This window comes from Anolis carolinensis, chromosome 3 (assembly GCF_035594765.1).
Source record: "Anolis carolinensis isolate JA03-04 chromosome 3, rAnoCar3.1.pri, whole genome shotgun sequence".
NCBI classification, from domain to species: domain Eukaryota; kingdom Metazoa; phylum Chordata; class Lepidosauria; order Squamata; family Dactyloidae; genus Anolis; species Anolis carolinensis.
In genome coordinates, this window is record NC_085843.1 from 235,271,094 (window position 1) to 235,290,606 (window position 19,513).

Sequence of the window (19,513 nt, forward strand, 5' to 3'; positions counted from 1 at the left end):
AACTAGATAACAGATACTTAGATAACCATTGCATAGGATTATCTTCAAAACCACATTCCAGCAACTGTACATGTTACATGTTATACATGTTATTTTAACTCCCTATGTTGTCACCTTTTCATTCATTTATTTTCCCAAACTATATTATTAGTATCCTTGATTAATAGTTAATCCAGAGTTTCTGTTTTATGAATAGCTAAATCTCTATTAGGGGCCCCCAATGGTGCAGCGTGTTAAAGCGCTGAGCTGCTGAACCTGCTGACCAAAAGATCAGCAGTTTGAATCTGGGGAGTGGGGTGAGCTCCCGTTGTTAGCCCCAGCTTCTGCCAACCTAGCAGTTTGAAAACATGCAAATGTGAGTAGATCAATAGGTACCACTCTGGTGGGAAGGTAACGGCACTCCATGCAGTCATGCCGGCCACATGACCTTGGAGATGTCTACAGACAATGCTGGCTCTTCAGCTTAGAAATTGAGATGAGCACCAACCCTCAGAGTTGGACACGACTAGACTTAATGTCAGGAGAAAACTTTTACCTTTACCTTAAATTTCTATTAAAATATATTTCCTTTTTTGAACAACTATTTTTCTTCTGATTTCTTATTCATACAAAATATATATGTAGATGACAGAGCTAGGGAAAATAGCAGCTGCTGGGGAATTCTGATAATTTTAATCTAAAGAAGTTATTTTCTCAAGCTCTATCAACACAAGCAATCTTCTCTTTCCTAATGAGAAGTTGGTCTCAAGAACTAAGTGTACTGGAAAGATCTTTCCAGTTTTGTGCACTGCATCTAGACATTTTCATTTCAGGCTTCCAACTAGACAGGGTTCCCGAGTCACTTTGCACTGAAATGTTCCTTTCAGTTGGTCTGATACTGAATGTGAAATAGCCTAAAAGGGCTGTGTCTCAAATGCTAGCTGATTTTAACCATATCATGCTTCAGAATGTCACAGAACAGCATCGGCCCTATAGGATTCCTGGCCAAGGTTTCCATTACATGTTACTGTTGTTATGAAAACTTGTTAAGAATCATGAAAAATCGTTCAGGGTTTTTTCCTCATAAAAGGCAAATGGAGTCTATAAATCTCCAGCTGAATTCTACGGTAATTGCAGAACCAGACAATAATATGAAAAACAATACTTTGCCTTGTGTTGAAGAATTTTTAGGATATAAGATTCTTTCCACTTCTTATATTCAGTGGATTTATAAGTCTAAAAAATGTTAAAGGAGCCATAGTGGTGCAATGGGTTAAACTCTTGTGCCAGCTGAATTGCTGACCTGAAGTTTGGGTTGCTGACCTGAAGGTTGGCAGTTTGAATCTGCGAAACAGGGTGAGCTCCCGTCTGTCAGCTCTAGCTTGTGGGGACATGAGAGAAGCCTCCCAGCAGGATAGTAACATATCTGGGCAACATCTCTGTAGACAACCAATTCTCTCACACCAGAAGGACTTGCAGTATATTCTCAAGTCACTTCTAACACAATAAAAGAAAACAGTAAAGAAATTTTTATAAACCCCATCACTTACATTTTTCCCAAGCCTTCTTTTCCTTCCCTTTCCAAAAGCAGCTTCAGTATGAGATACCTGACACACTATCATTTTGATAATGATAAATATCTCATTCTGAAACAGGATTTGGAGATTTTTCTACCATTTATTCCAAACAGAACAAGACTGAACTATCTCATATAAATACATAATACTGAATTATCTTAACATTCTGAGTCGCTGGCAAACTCAAATCTGTCTCAGTTCTAGTTGAGGACATGATGGAGCCTTCTAAACATTTTGTGGGATGCCTAACCTGCAGAACAGATAATACAGTAAACATGATAACTGAATACAAATCCGGTAAGAAACTAGTAATTAGGGAGCTGTTTTGCCAGACATGAGCCTATCATAGGTCTGTCATGTTTTGTATTATGGTAAATTTTATTCTCTCTAGAAACATTGCTATTCTCTCAGCAGCCCATATGGGGAGATGCCAGGAGTACTTAAATCCATCACAGAGTAGCACTTATGTTTAGAGTAAATATTATCTCCAGTGAATAGCTTGCATAAACCAAATGGGAGATGTCTCAAAGACAATGTTACATACACAAAACAAAATATTCAAGATAACCATGTTGACAAAAGAAACAGTTGGGAAATTCTTTTATTTAAGGCTACCCCAAATGTTGCTAAAGCCTTGCATTCTAAAGAATTTGGGCTCATGGAACAAATAGGGCGAGATGGGGAAAGAAACAAAAATGTCAGATGTTGTAGCTAGAAGATCTGCAGTTTATTTGATATCACAACCTATCATTTGGACACTATTATTCCCAATCACCAATACGGAGAAGAGATCCAGACAAGAGAATACTCGTATTTTGTTGTTTGTTGTTTGCTTTCAAGTTACTGCCAATTTATGGTGACCTGAAGTGAACCTAACATGGGGTTTTCTGAGGTTAAGAATTTGTGACTTGTCCAAGGTCACCCAGGGCCCTTCCATACAGCTATATAACCCAGAATATCAAGGCAGAAAATCCCACAATATCTGCTTTGAATTGGGTTATCTGAGTCCACACTGCCATATATTTCAGTTTGAAGCAGAAAATGTGGATTTTCAGTGGGTTTTCTTGGTCAAGTCAGGAACTGAGTTCTGTTTTCCAAATCATAGTCCAATAACACTCAAACCATTACACCACACTGCCTGCAGTACTGTACGAAATCCCTAATTGTGAAATGCACTCTGCAAACATTGACAATCAGATCTTCCTTTTACTACCTTTTGGAAGGGTATAATGACATATTTCCTCAAAATGCCCTTTAAAACTGTTTTGATGTCTACTGGTTACTTTCCTGATGTTAATGGTTTCATCATTATTGTGCATTTAATATTTGTAGGATTATCCAAAGTGCCATTTTTAGTGGAGAGGTTGAATAGAAATGTAAAGAAATGAACAAATCTAGATTTCAGTGTCAGGAGGAAAGCAAAACTGGGTGCTTAGATCCAGTTTGACTGAAGTGCCTAATGTAGTACAGAATTCTTAAGTTAATGAGATACAGGAGAATAAGTCAGAACTGGAAGAAACCTCACTAGGATTTTAATGAAATTGATGGTATGCTGTTAGTGCAATTGCATCAACCAAAGACTTTTTTCACACTACACAATTATAGCACCACAATTCCATTTTAACTGCAATGGCAACATCCCAAGGAAGCCAGAGATGTGTAGTTCGGAAGGTGTTAGAGGTCTCCAGCTGTGAATTCTAAGGCTTCCAGAGGATGGAATGATGGCAGCTAAGATGAAATCATAATATGTACTTACTATAATTGGGTAGTGCGAAAAAGACACAATTGTCAGCAGTTTTTGATACTCATCTCACAGCCCTGCATTGTCCACATAGTAGTTAATCTCTAGATAAAGGTTTCCCACTGACATTAAGTCCAGTCATGTCAGACTCTGGGATGTGGTGCTCATCTCCATTTCTAAACCAAAGAGCCAGTATTATCCATAAATGCCTGCAAGGTCATGTGGCCAGCATGACTGCATGGAGTGCTATTACCTTCTCGCTAGAGCAGTACCTATTGATCTACCCATATTTGCATGTTTTTGGACTGCTAGGTTGGCAGAAGCTGGGGCTAACAGTGGGAGCTCACCCCGCTTCTCGGATTCGAACCGCCAACCTTTCAGACAGCAAGTTCAACAGCTCAGCAGTTTAATCCGCTGCACCATCAGGGGCTCAGTTAATCTCTAGTTACCAAGTAACAAATAGACCAGGCATACTGCTCCCATCCTGCTCTAGAGATTCGGACACCTAAATATTAAGAAAAAAATCCTGATGGTAAGAGCTGTTCGATGGTGGAACTTGCTGTCTGGAGTCTCCTTTTCTAAGTTTTTTAAAGCAAAGGCAGGATGGCCATCTGTCAGCAGTGTGTTCCTGCATGGCAGGATGGGTTGGACTGGATGGCCCTTGTGGTCTCTTCCAACCTTCTTAACACTTCTGCTCTGGTTTGCCATTAAAAGGAAATCCTATTGAGTAAGGTATTATGAAAAGGAGAGTCCCCTCTCTTCTGTTGTTTTCCAAGGTAATTTCTGTGAGGAGCAAGAGAAGATACTTAGCACTGGCAAACATAATTTATTTTCTCTTGTATTCAAAACTTGTGACTAACAATGGTTTAAAAGGGTAACCCTATCTGTCTGCAGAAAAACTTCTCCTTTTGCATTTCCTGCACAAAGCCCGGAAACTAGATTACCACAAAAAAAGAGGCTTCCCCCAACAAAATAAAGGAGCTACTGCTTTGTCTGTGTCTGCGGCAGGCAAGTTCAATGACACAATTTCCTGGGTGGCCAATCAGATGTGAGAAAGGTAACAGAAAAATTTGTGAAAGCCCAACTTCAGTTACTTGCTGAAGATAGTAACCTTGACACTGCTATATCTTAGGAAGGAATCTTAGACACACACAAAACTTTCAATGAACAAGGAGAAAGAGAAGAATGGAGGCACCTTTAAGAATAATTGGGTTTTTGTTTTTGCTTGAGTTTTCATGGATATAAATTCTTTTCTTTGGAGGCAAGATTTCTTAGTATTCAGATCTCAGGTATAAAGCATATTTATAGTTGTGGCAATAGGACAAATTGCATTACATCCTATTCCACTGTATAAATAATGTTTTATATCTGAGATGCTAATACAGCTCAGTTTTGCTTCTGAAGAAGTGGATTTATATCTATTCAAACTAATTCAAAAATAAATATCAGTTAGACTTAAAGGTGCTGCCACAGTTTTCTCCCCATTCTTGTTCTTCTTAAGTCATAGAACTGTAGTGTTTTTTTTATAAAAGACTCCAAAAGCTATCTAGTCAAACCTCCACATCTTTCAGGAATTCACACCTAAAACAGTGCTTCTCAAAGAGGTGGTTTCTGGACAAATGCTGGTTCCTGAACCATTGCTTGTTGGTCCCTAACTAGTTTACACGAAACTGTTTGTACCCAATGGGCTCAAATTTAGTATCTCATGCATTGAGGAAAAAAGGTTGGTCCCCCCATGCCAGAGAAGCACTTGATCCTAAACATCCATGCAACAGACCCAGCCTCAATTTAAAAACCTCCAAGAAAGAAAAAGTCCACCTTATAGGAAAAAAATCTAAGTCACAGAAAACTCTCATGCCCCATGCACTTCAAATACTCTGCTGGGATTACCCTGTGTATGTGAATATGGGATCACTACTACCAGTAAGTTCAAGTCCGAGGAGCAGGGGTGACCTCCCATTGTTAGCCCCAGCATCTGCCAACCTAGCAGTTCGAAAGCATGCAAGTGTGAGTAGATCAATAGGTACTGCTTTGGCAGGAAGGTAACAGTGCTCCATGCAGTAATGCTGGCCACATGACTTTGGAGGTGTCTACAGACAATACTGGCTGTTCAGCTGAGGAATGGAGATGACCACCAACCCCCAGTGTCGGAGACGACTAGACTTAATGTCAGGGGAAAACCTTTACCTTTACCTTACTACCAGTAGGACATAGTATTTGTCCATCTATCTAAGTAGTGACAGCAGTCTCGGACAGAGGATTTTCCCTTCTTCGCCCATGACCCAACCTGTGTAACTTCAAAGGCCAAGACTGACCCTGAACCCATCTACATACCAAGCAATACCACTGAGCAAAGTATTTTTCAATACACCTGTCAGTATCCATTCTTAATATTTCTGCTCTTTTTTTGGATGCTAGATCACTAAGAATCAAAAGCTGCAAAAAACTGTTCACATGATGTTCACCTTTGAGCCTCTCTCACAAATTTGTGGCCCCATCTTCTGCCATATGGTCATTGTAGACTCATATGATGCAATTCAGTGCCGTTATACAGCAGTGTACGTGGGGGGCCTCTGTCACATGCAATTGTTATTAACGCAGTATGGATTGCTGAAGACATTGCAAATCTACAAAGCAACCATGCTAAAAATCACAAAACAGAACTTGTTGAGTGAAAACACTACAGAAGGAAAGTTGTCATCTCCTCCCCAATACATTAGCCATGTTCAAGCACACATCTAAAATCCTCTCCACTCCAACACACTCAGATCTTTTAAAAATATGTACTGCATATTTTTCCATAAAGTCACTTTTACCTGTCCCAAACACCAATGTCCGCAATCCCTTTTTATCGGTCTCTGACCTTCAGAGGCAGGACAGCCTCTCACATATGCGCACATTTCTATTGCTCTCTTTCAGCACAATCTAAACTTGGAGCAGAAACTCATGCCAGTTTCACAGAAAGAAAGGAAGGAATGCAGAAAATCTGCATGTCCCTGAGTCCAAAATAAATCTCCTTAACAGCGAATTCAACATCTCAGAAGCAACACACACACACACATAACCGTGTCCATTCCTGCAAGCGGGTGCTGATGCATTTGGATGGCGGCAGAAGGGGCTCTGAATGAGCCCGCTCCTGAATGGCAAGGCTGAATGCTTCCACACTTGAGATGAATATTCATGAACTCGTCCAACTTTTGTCTGTGTGGAGGCTGACATCACAGCCAGCAAACTCCTCCAAGTCCCCCTCACCCCCCACTCCTCGCCTCCACTTCTTGGTCTGGGTTGGAAGGTGCCCTGGGAATGAAAGGAGGGGGAGATGCCTGGTTTCGGCTGCTTCCCATTCAGAGCGCCTTGATCCTTGCCCCTCTCCTCTTACCCTTTGGCTGGTCCATCAGTGCCCTCTCCAGCTCCCCCTCTTTCTCCTTCCCTCGGCCTCCTTTTGCTCAGCTCCTGCTGGCTCTGAGAGGGGCACATGCAGGCAGCAGGGCTATTTAACAGTCCAGGGCTGTGGGAGGGGTTACTTCAACTCTGCATGACTCAGAAGGAACCTCCAAGTTCTCTTTCTCTCTCTCTCTCTCTCTCTCTCGCAGCCTGGGGAGGACGTTATCTCCGGCCGGCAGCCTCCTCGGCCAGTGTCCCCTACCCCGAGGGGCCTCCCAAAGAGATGAAGTCGCCCACCCCTCCCTTGGATCAGCCCGGTGTTGCTCTCTCCGAAGACGCACACGCTCCCCTTCTCGCTTTCTTTCCCCATCCTCCCCGGCTTCTAGGCTTGTCGCTCTTTCTGTCCCATCTCCAATGTTTTAAGAACTTGTTTCTTTCCGCGTGTGTCCCGTTATGAATGTATCCGATCTCCTGCACCGTCAACATAAGAGTCAGGCTTGCATATAACCTAGCGAAGCAAGGAAACACAGCTGTGAATAAACTATGGCCTGCTGCAAACGGATGACAAGAATACACTTAGCAGAATGGGATTCTGAGTCATGGGCAGGAGTTGCGGGAGCTAAAGTCCAAAACACCTTGAGGGCCGAAGTTTGCTCATGCCTGTATTGGAAATCCCATTTGTTGTTGTTTATTCGTTCAGTCGCTTCGGACTCTTAATGACCTCATGGACCAGACCACGCCAGACCTCCCTGTAGGCCGTCACCATCCCCAGGTCCTTCAAGGTCAAGCCAGTCACTTCAAGGATACCATCCATCCATCTTCACTTCACTTCACTTTATTTCTTAATTAGTTGCTCTTCACCAGAGCGCTCCGAGCGACTTACAGTTTAAAATATCATTCCACAATATAAAAACATTCAACATAAAAACATTCAACATCTTGCTCTTGGTCGGCCCCTCTTCCTTTTTCCTTCTGTTTTCCCAGCATCATTGTCTCTCCAAGCTTTCCTGCCATCTCATTATGTGGCCAAAATACTCCCTCTTTTCCTCTAATATCCTTCCCTCCAGTGAGCAGTTGGGCATTATTTCCTGGAGTATGGACTGGTTGGATCTTCTTGCGGTCCAAGGCACTCTCAGAATTTTCCTCCAACACCACAGTTCAAAAGCGTCTATCTTCCTTTGCTCAGCCTTCCTTATGGTCCAGCTCTTGCATCCATAGATTACTATGAGGAATACCATTGCTTTAACTACACAGACCTTCGTTGCCAGTGTGGTGTCTCTACTCTTCACTATTTTATCGAGGTTGGTCATTGCTCTTCTCCTTCTGATTTCCTGGCTGCAGTCTGCATCTGCAGTAATTTTTGTGCCTAGAAATACAAAGTCTGTCACTGCCTCCACATTTTCTCCCGCTATTTGCCAGTTATCAATAGGTGTGGTTGCCATGATCTTGGTTTTCTTGATGTTTAACTACAGCCGAGCTTTTGCACTTTCTTCTTTCATCTTGGTGATAAGGCTCCTCGGCTCCTCCTCACTTTCAGCCATCAAAGAGGTATCATCTGCATATCTAAAGTTGCTAATGTTTCTTCCAGCAATTTAAACTCCAGCCTTGGATTCATCAAGCCCCACACGTCACATGATATATTCTGCATACAAGTTGAATTGGTAGGGTGAGAGGATACAGCCCTGCCGTACTCCTTTTCCAAGCCTGAACCAATCTGTTGTTCCATGGTCTGTTCTTGCTACTTGGCCATTAACCTATTGGAAATAACTGCACCCAGTCTCTGGGCACATATTCCTTTAGAAATAGCAATCATAACCTTATTGAAAAGGAATAAACATTTTGAAAACCACTAGTCAAGGAAAGCATGACCTTGTTGACTCTTTGAACAAGTGATATTCATAAGCATTCATGTCATGGCACACAGGTAACTCAGCTGTTAAACTGAAGAACCATGACTTTGAACTGCCAAGGACAAAAATACATTTGGTTATCAGGGGATATTGTTTCTTTGAAGTTGAAATTGCAGTTGTAGTTGTAATTGCCCAAAAGATATACACTCCCTTGAAACCTCTTAGTTTAAAACGGTGGTTCTCAACCTGTGGGTCCCCAGGTGTTTTGGCCTACAACTCCCAGAAATCCAAGTCACTATACCAGCTGTTAGGATTTCTGGGAGTTGAAGGCCAAAACATCTGGGGACCCACAGGTTGAGAACCACTAGTTTAAAATATGCACTCAGAGATTTAAAAAAATATTCTTTGAAAATTAACGTATCTTGTTTACTCATAAACATCTTGTATTAATTCACCATACAGGCACATTTCTTATTAAGGTTCAGTTATAGATAGGATGTAGTTCTCTCTGTGTTGAGTACACAGGGTACCATTCTTAATCAATACTCCATAGTCTTTAAGTACAGTTGTACTCACTGAAGTCCATGAGTCATACTTCTGCATTGAAGTCCAAAACAGCAACATGCATCCACCTCCACTGAGGTGTAGAACAGACTTAACACATTGAAGTCCATAATCACACACATCCACTTCCACTGAAGTGTGAAGCAAACTGAATACAAAATGGAGTCCTGAGTCTGAACATGCTCAGTAAATCACATGTAACCCTTCCCCCACCAAAGAGGTACAGTCAAACTGGCAAATCAACATGCACATAGAATACAGGTTAGCAAATATGTACATTAACAAATTAATAGTGAAAGGCTTGGGAGCCTGTTCTACAACCAGGTTCCAAACAAGCTGTGTAAAGAAGCCTAGATTAATCGAACCTGGTTATTGAATATACCAATCGGCTTTTATCCTTTTAAAGTTAATCTTTGCCCCTTCATTGCATAGGCTGTCTGAGGGTGCAGAATTAATGCAGTGTGGCATAACTTTTTCATTGCTGTGATAGATCTGTTTATTGATTAGTCCACTGACCATGTCAACAATAAAAAAAACAAAAGCAAACATACATGACAAATAGACACTAACCACTATCCTAAAGCTCCTGTAATAGTTACCGTAACTAAAATAAATTAAAACACCATAAAACTTGATGAAATAATACGTTTGGTAAAATGGGATTAAATTACAAGATGAAAGCAGGAGCAGTAGAGTGACAAGTGTAAAAAAAGTCAGTCAGATAATTTAGATAGGTTAATCCATAGTCACTGCTATGGAATCCTGAAAGTTGTAGTTTTACAGCATCTCCCCTCAAAGAGTGCTGGAACCCCAACAAACTACCGAGGATTTCATAGCATTGAGTCACAGCAGTTAAAGTGGTGTCAAACTGAAACAAGGCAAGATATGCCACCTATGCACTCCATCTTTGAAATAAGATTAGTGCTGCAGCCCATTGGTTGGCATCCTGTTGATTAGTCCCAACTAGAGTAGACCCATTCAATCAATTGTTGAATGGTTATTTATTTTGTGTCAAAAGCATTGTATAAATAAATACATTTACAACTGATAAAAATAAAGGAAGCACAAGCAGCTAAATAATTTTAAACCAAAAGCAGGGAACAGCAACTGCATTGCCTGTAGCTTTAAACACTTGCTAAGAAAGAGCTACTTACCAAGCTACTTACTGAGGACATTTGATATTTTATGTTGAATGCTGAATCAACACATAAGGAATTTCAATTAATTAATGGTTTGCTCTAATCGAAACTAACAATAGATGTTGTCTGGACCCTGACATGTTTCCAAACTACTCTTTGAATGTTATGAGGGAGCCTAAGGCACCCACCTTTCTTGTACTTCCCTTCCAGAATGATCACAAGATCTAAACTGAGATATCAGATTTGCAGAGAACTGCAGTTTCACACTCGATATGCAAAGGCAAACAAAGCACGGTGAGTCTGAACTGTGGTTTGACATTTGATTGTTTTCTTATTGTCCACTTCTAAAAATAGGCTAATTCTGCTCTACAGATAAATGTCACTATTTTTGCTTCAGTCTCAGGTCCTCCTTTTCTTCTTAAAATTGTCTGCTTGGTAAGCCCACTCCCAGAATACAAACAGTTCTGTTGGGTATAGAAGTTTTCTGACAAAAGAGAATAAAGAGGAAGAGGAGGCTGATAAAGGTTGATGATTATATTATCTGTCTTACTTTACACACAATTTTAGGTTCAGAACAAGGAAAAAAGGAAAACATTTCCACCTACAGAGTGTGAAAATTTAATTACCTGCAAATTAGGTCATATCACAACTCTGATCTTGTGACCATCCTGGAAGAAGAGGAAAGATGGCAAATGAGAATGACACAGGGTCAGCTCAACTTGTTTTGTTGCTTCAGACCGAATGGGTGACATTAAACTATAAAGGTGTTATAAACAAAAAGTATTAACTACACTCCTTTCTCCACACTTAACACAATCAATTGCTTATTTTTCCAACTTGTGTGTGTGTGCTTTTATTTTGAGAAGGCTAATTAGGGCCTTTTTCCATGGTTACAATTTTGTGTATATTGACAGCACACGCCACAAAGAAAACCTGTAATTAGTCTGCTCACAAATACATTATTTTGTGCTGCACAATCCAGACAACTTTTCACGGTGTTTTCAAGAAATGTAATTTTCCAATTGAATAGTATGTTTTTTAACTGATAGAAATGCAGAGCCTCCTTCCTGATTTACAATGCTTATTGCCACAAAATTGCATGGGAGGGTGTAGCTGCACACATTATTATTAAAAATATTATTAAAAATATTTTCATCCAAGGTTGGCTAAGAAATGAAAATCTAAAACAACAAAGCAGCAATAATCGCAAATGTCCTAACATTATCTAAATGAAAGTGAAATAGAGATGTAATGGGAATAGTTTCTTCCTCTTTTCATTCCTGGCAGGAAAATTTTCTTATCCCCTTTCAGAAATTCATTGTTGCTTGACAGTATAATGCTTCCCAAGGATACACTTGAGGTGCGAGCTTAAATCCTATTGTTCATTCCAGTAAGAATATAGTCATTGAGTTAACTGGATTTACTCATGTGTTGACTCAGATATTCAACAATTGACTAAAGATTTCTACTTTAGTTGGGATTAACCAAGAGTTTTCTAGCCATAATGTACTCTTACCTTGTTGTCGTAAAGCTTCAAGATAATCCTCCCCACACAACCATGGTTCTTTAAAAAATATAGATTAATTCATCATAGGATGATCCATACCATTATTTTCCTCATTTCTGTATATCAGTGGTTCCCAACCTGTGGTCTGTGGACCACCAGTGGTCCACAAAAACTAAAATATGGTCCGCGGCCTCAGTGTTACTATACCGTTGCAACAAGAGTGACTGGTTTCACGAAACCTTCTTATAGTGCTGAGGCTTATTCAATATTATTTTCTGTGGGCAAGTAGATGGTGACTGCTGGATGGCATATGTTCTGTATCAGAAACTAGAGCTGATATGGCATATCGAATGTAATTTTCTGAATCAGCACCCCACATAACCAAACCGAATCTAAAGTTGACCAAAAACTGATTTGTAACCCTTTTGGTACGAATGTTGGAGAGTGGTCCCTGGTCAAAGTGGTCCCTGGTCAAAAAAAAAGGTTGGTAACCACTGCTGTATATGGTTGTTGGACAGTGGACAGTGAAAAAAATGGATAGGAAGAGAATCAGTTCATTTGAAATGTGGTGCTGGAGAAGAATTCTGCGGATACAGGGGAGGTCTCAGCTCTTGATCTGCAAGACCTGTTGAGGATACAGTGAGTTGGAAGCTTCTCATTCATGGGGTTGCCATCAATTGAAGTCAACTTGAAGGCAGTCAATAACAACGAATTGCCAGTCACCCTGAGAAGCTCTCTTAAGTATGGTCACCTCTTCTTTGAAGTAATTTATTTTTATCACTTCTGTTCAAAGTGTTGTATAGATGCTCCTTCACATCACAAAATCCTCATTCATTTGCAAGGAGTGATTATGAATCCTACCAGAGCAATACATTTAACAATTCATCTAAGGTCAATAGTACTAGCCTGGGATGCAAAATCTTTTTTTTTTTTTACTTGAGAGGGCCCATGTGTGATATTGACCCATGGGGTAAAGGGTTGCATGCAAAAACATATGTCGACACATGTTCACACACACAGTGACAACACTGATGGCTGGTTGTTTTCATATCAGTGGAGCACAGATTTGGCTCTTGGTTTTAGTTTGTCATTTAAATGAGATATCCAAGGTACTGAAATATTGCACACACATACACACACTCCTTCCAACTACACAAAAATAGAAGCACCAGTTTGAATTAAACTCTTGAACAGTCGTCACTTCACTGATGTGAAAGCCACAGCTATCACTGAGAAACAGAGAGCCTTCTCTCTCTCTGGACAATCCTCAGATACTGCTTTCTCCTTTCTTGTTGACTGCAAAAAAATAACTGCTATAAGGAGGAAGGAAGGTTTCAGTGGCTGTAACTAGGGGTGCATTTACACTATATAATTAATGCAATTTGACACCACATTAACTGTTATGGCTCAATGCTATGGATTTCTGGAAGTTGCAGTTTGGTGAGGCACCAGCACTCTTTGGCAGAGAAGGCTAAAGACCTTGTAAAACCACAACTCCCACAATTCCAAAGCATTGAGCCAGTGCAGTGAAAGTGGGTCCAAACTGCATTAATTCAACAGAGTAGTTGCACCCTGAGTGGATTAGGGTAACTGTTGGGAGCAGCACCTCAGGCCTTTGAGGTACGTCTCACGTTCTTATCCCCCTTGTAAAATCCTGTGCTTTTCCATCAAACCTACAAAGGCAGCTGCCTTGTGTTCCCAATATTTACAAGAAAATACAACATTCATTTTCCTTCTCGGTAAGATATGTTGTCTATTGTCTGGGAGCTTTTGGCATAACTGAAACTATTCAGAGTAGCATACTATGCCAGTTCTCATTCCTCCACTGCTGCGCAATCACGAGGAAGCAACATTGTGTACAGTTCCTTAAATATCATGGCTAGAAGACAAAAATGAGGAAGTGTAGTTAAAACATATTTTTCTAACCTGTGGAAACTTCCTCATGGAAACACATGTATCTTAAAATGTCCTCCTGCACCCAGAAGAAGGAAATTGCTGACACATGAAAAGATGCTTCTGCTGTTGATGATAACTTCTTACCTGTCTCTCCCTATGGATTAAATAGCTGAAGCATAGTATGTCTATGGAGGACATGGTGACATGAGATAAATCAAAATGTTATGGTCCAATTCATTTACAGGTCACTTCCCAAGAAGTTAGAATGGACTATTAATTATGAATTGTCAAAATCTGGCCAAAATTGTGTCCGGTCAAAACTTTGTTCTTACTTTTTTATATTTGTATTTTCACATGGCTTGATTCTTGTCAATCTAGAATCCTCAAACTAAATTGCTTAACTGTTTGGAAAGATTTTCACATTATATTTTAAACAATGTGTACTTAACTTCAAGACCTTTATTCTAACTGCCCCTAACTTCCATGAACTCATTCCCCTTTGTGGTGACTTTTCTTAAAGGATATCATTTTTACTGGAATTCCATCTCCCCCACAGGGAAATTGAAGCTTTTATTTTTAATCAAACTATCAGACCATCAAGCATTTCCTGGAAAGTACAGTACAAGCAATTCCTCCATAAAGTTGTTCCATAACCTGTAGTTTCTCAAATCAAATCCTACCAAAAAAAGTGTCTACTAAGTCAAATAGCATATTCTCCTTACCACAAACCCACGTAACTAGATCTTCCCATGGCAACAACCCTCCCCCCTTCAAGTGTACTCCTTTGCAAAAAAAAATAATAATGATTCACTAAACGTGTGTGGCAATACCAGCTCATGTTTGGTTTAGTTCCTCTCTGGTTTTTCACTGATTGTGCTGTTGTGTCGCTCTCCTTCTATCTGACCACAGAAGGATTGTTTAAACTTACAAAGGAAGTTACCATGTCTTGCTAAAAGCAATGCCTTGAGAGATTCCCAAATCTGCTTAAGGTATATATAAAATAAAAACACAGAACATCATTTGGTGTGTTCCAACTGTCCTAGGTTGCAAGTACACTGTAGAATTAATGCAGTTTAACACCACTTTAACTGCTATGGCCGAATGTTGTGGAATCATGGGAGTTGTGGTTATACAAGAACTTCAGTCTTCTCTGCCAAAGAGCACTGGTGCCTCACCAAACTACTACAACAATTCCACAACATTCAAGTGATGTCAAACTGTGTTAATTTTACAGTGTAGATGAAACTCTAGTTGGACAGCGACAGTCCTGACCCATCTGTAAAGTTCCACTTTCTCAGGGCCCTTCCAAACAGGTGAATAAAATCCCACAATTTCTGCTTTGGACTGGAATATATTGCAGTGTGGACCCAGGGCCTTTCCACACAGCCATATAACCCAGAATATCAAGGTAGAAAATCCACAAAATCTGTTTTGAACTGGGTTATCTGAGCCCACACTGCTATACAACCCAGCTCAAAGTAGATAACATGGGATTTTATATAGCTGTGTGGAAGGGGCCTCAGATAACCCAATTTGAAGCAGATATTGTAGGACTTTCTGCCTTGATATTCTGGGATATAGAGTGTGTGGAAGGGCCCATGGTTGCTATTAAAACATCACAATTTCTCTCTCCTCTCTGCACTTTCCTCGTTTGTCCTTAACTTACCTTGGCTGCTATAAACTGAGTTCAAACGGAGAAGTAGTTTGCACTCAACCCAGCTGAGAAGAGAATAAGGGAAGAATCTTTTCTTTCCCAATAGGTTCAGAGAAATGCAAATTCCTGCAACATCCTCTGACTTGTGTGTTGTTTCTCATTAAAAATGTTTCCACCTTGACCACTCTCTGATATTGCTGGGTACATGTTTTCATCTGTGAAATGCTGGAGAGTATGCCATTCTCTGCTTTCTTTAGAATTCTTCCCATCTAAGCAGTGCTTCTTGGCTCTTATTATGTTATTCTGTCACAACATATGGCCCAAAATTTGGCCTATATATGACCCTTAAGGCTGTTTTTGTGGTCACAACTACTCCAGAAGCTTTAGACTCCTCTTTTTCTGGCAAAACGCCACCTTGGATACTGAGTATAAAGCAAATATACAAATAAATGATGTGGGAGTGAAATGTCTCTCTTGGAAACTTCCAAGAGCAGCAATTTGCCTTTTAAAAAAACTGAACTGCCCCTACCCCCAACTGTTTAATATTTTCAAAACCTGAAGGAGATTTCTGGCCACTTCCTTTGGGGAAACATTCTTAGCAGTCTCCAGGATCCTCTAAATAGGAATTAACTCATAGATCTATTGCAGTCAACAACCACTATGTCATAAGGTTGGGAACTGGAGTGGATGGCCTTCCCATGTCCTAGTTCTCTTTGATCCTTAAGACATGGGAGGTATACCCCAACCCTAGCAGGCACTGTTTGGTATATCTCTGGCTAGGCACATTGTATTGTTAAGTAAACAATACAATTAACTGGTTGTGCAGTGGGTTAAACCCTTGTGCCAGGCAGGACTGCTGACTTGAAGGTTGAGTTGCTGACCTGAAGGTTGCCAGTTTGAATCCAACCTGGGGAGAGCGTGGATGAGCTCCCGCTATCAGCTCCAGCTCCATGCGGGGACATGGAAGAAGCCTCCCATAAGTATGGTAAAAACATCAAAACATCTGGGCATCCCCTGGGCAATATCCTTGCAGAAGGCCAATTCTCTCACACCAGAAGCGACTAGCGCTTTCTCAAGTCACTCCTGACACAAAAAAAGTAAACAATAGGCAGCCACAACAATAAATTGTGTGACTATTTTTCTTTGAATAACAAGGAAATGGCCAGAGGCTGTTTTGGAAAGGGAAAGCCATCTTGAGAAAAAGGATATATCCTTCCCCATCTCCCTCTCCCTCCCCTTTCCCCAGGCTGGAATATGATGTTATTCAAGTTACATAGAATTACATGGATGGATTTAGGGTTTGTTTTGGTTTTTTTCGTGTCAGGAGCAACCGGAGTTGCTTCTGGAGTGAGAGAATTGGCCGTCTGCAAGGACGTTGCCCAGGGGACGCCCGGATGTTTTGATGTTTTTACCATCCTTGTGGGAGGCTTCTCTCGTGTCCCCGCATGGAGCTGGAGCTGATAGAGGGAGCTCATCCGCGCTCTCCCCAGGTGGGATTTGAACCTGGCAGCTTTCAGGTCAGCAACCCAACCTTCAAGTCACGAGGCATTAATCCACTACTCCACTGGGGGCTCCTGATTTAGGTGTGTTGCAGCAAGGGAGAGACACAAAACAAAACTTTTGCTGTGGAAACATCTTTAAGGAGCAACTTGCCTCCCTTAGAGATCTGATGAGTGAATAGAGGTCTTTGGAACATCTTTGGAAATGTTTAATGCTCTGTCTCCATTGATACCAATCCAATCCTTATTTTGTTTAATTAAACACACCTATATGTTTTCAGTGACCTCATTCCAAACATCATAAATGGATAATACTTCTAATTAGGACAACAAAATGTTACAAAAGTAATACATAAACAGTGTGAATTTATTGTTATTGGCTTCTCCAGACAGGACAAATGTGTCAAAAAGTTGCAATATTTGTTGTTATTTTCTGGCAATTTTTTATCATCTGTGCCTGCCTTCCTGAGTTATCTAACCACCCTGAGCTGGTTAAAAGTACTTCTGTTTTTACAACTGGATCCTTTCCCCATGGGATGATTTCAGAGGCAGAGGAGTTTGTTTTCTGACCATGAAAGGAAGGCATCTTTGTAGCACTAAACTACAGGCAATTCCAAGACTGGCTTTGCAAGCATGCTGCTAAGGTTGCATCTTTGAAAAGATTTGTCTAAGATCAGCATTCTAACAGTTAATGTCAGCATTTGAAAAATGTATAGCCATTCATTTTCTCAAAGTTTCCTTTCTCAAAGATTAATATAGAAAAGCAGTTGGACATTTCAGACAATCTACTGAGAATGTTTAAAAATATAAAAATAAAAAGAGGAAATGGGGGTGGATTGGGTCTGTTTGGTTGGTACAAATGTAATTGTGTCTGGACAAAGCATTAAACCTGGAAATAAAAATAAAAATAAAAATAAATGTATGCCAGATCAATCACTCTGGGGTACAATAATTTAGAGAGGACTATAAGAGCTGTCAAATGGTACATTTCCTGTTCCCAGCCACAAAACACAGGAGATTGGTGATGACAAGGTGACAACAAGGCTCTATCAGTATAATTAGCATTATAATAATATAATAATAATAAAACTTTATTTATTCCCTACCTCCATCTCCCCAACGGGGACTCGGGGCGGCTTACATGGGGCCATGCCCAGGACAATACAATATAGCAAAATATAAAAACAACATATCATAACATTAGCATTAGGGGCCTTTGGCATCTAAAGAAGTACGCATTCAACAAAATCCCTGCATGCTCCAAATATGAAAAACATGTCCAACAGAATCTCAGAGAAGTAACCAATTATTAGAAAGTGGAAATTGAGCTAGGACACTTGGGTCATACATTATAAAAATAATTATATATGCTATAAATCAGTGCATCCCTGGCTACTTGATGTGGGGAATCAGCAAAGTTTTTCCCAAGAATAAACACCACATTTGTTCCCCATAGATTCCAATTGTTTTTCATTTCCTAGAAACTATTGGGATCAATAGGCAATGGCTTAGAGACAGGCATCGGTGTTCAGGGACAATTTGTGGAGTGCTACTGTAAATTACACAACCCCATAACAACTGAGTGGTCTTTGTCAGTTTACTTTGTCTAATTAACAATGTCACTATCTGTAAACCTACAAAACTGCATGTGAATGGGAGCCAGCACAGCCCTAGAAACTCACAAATTTCTTCACTTGTGCCATGAGGCTTTGGTACTACAGGGTGTCCTCTGAATTCCTGACTACTCTAGTGACTAAATCTATTGCTCCAGGTCTGGGAGGACTGTGTCTTATTCTCTAACTGAAATTCTTCCCGAGGAACAATTTTGAAATGCTTCCGCATTTCTGCTGTATACATTTCTGCTGTATACATTTGTATTAAGTTGCCCTTACTTATATTCTGTGAAGTAACCTTCCCATGAACAATAAATCACTATAGTTTGATCTCACATTGTCTAACTGATGCCGTTTTTTTCACACTGGGAGTGTCTAGGAACACTTACTTAGGTGATCCTCGTTGTCAAGTATAATGACCTTCCAAGTGTAATGTGACAGGTGACTGTAGAGCCCTATTCTTGACCTGCATGTTCTTCCACAGTGAAGACATTGGTTTCCAGGTGAAAGGTGGTCCCGGTCAGGATTGTCTTGATATGCCTTTCTCTTGGCACATTTCTCCCTTTCTCCCTCTATTTGTGCCTCTTCGAATTCCACAGCACTGCTGGTCACAGCTGACCTCCAGTTAGAGCGCTCAAGGGCCAGGGCTTCCCAGTTCTCTGTGTCTATGCCACAGTTTTTGAGGTTAGCTTTAAGTCCACCCTTAAATCTCTTTTCCTGTCCACCAACATTCCATTTTCAGATCTTGAGTTGAGAGTATAGTAACTGCTTTAGGAGACGGTGATTGGGCATTCGGAAAACATAGCCAGTCCAGTGGAGTTGATGGCGTGGGAGCATTGCTTCAATGCTAGTGGTCTTTGCTTCTTTCAGCACACTGACATTTGTCCACCTGTCTTTCCAAGAGGTGTTGTCTAGGAAAATGTAAGCATTGCTCTTTTTCTCCATTCACTCAGTCATTTCTAACTCTTTGTGACCTCATGGACCAGCCCACGCCAGAGTTCCCTGTCAGCCGTCACCGCCCCCAGTTCCTTCAAGGTCAAGCCAGTCATTTCAAGGATACCATCCATCCATCTTGCCCTTGGTCGGCCTCTCTTCCTTTTTCCTTCCATT

The 19,513-nt window shown here is 40.6% G+C and overlaps 1 protein-coding gene across 1 annotated transcript in view; it reads right to left on the reverse strand.

The window, feature by feature from the left end:
- The window catches only part of entpd1 (ectonucleoside triphosphate diphosphohydrolase 1), a 61,481-nt gene extending 54,613 nt beyond the window's left edge, over positions 1 to 6,868 (reverse strand). The window contains exon 1 of the mRNA XM_008106497.3: positions 6,677 to 6,868. Coding sequence (XP_008104704.2) covers positions 6,677 to 6,692 — 16 coding nt within the window. The 5' untranslated portion in view covers positions 6,693 to 6,868. The remainder of the gene's footprint in view (positions 1 to 6,676) is intronic.
- Positions 6,869 to 19,513: the final 12,645 nt, after the last annotated feature.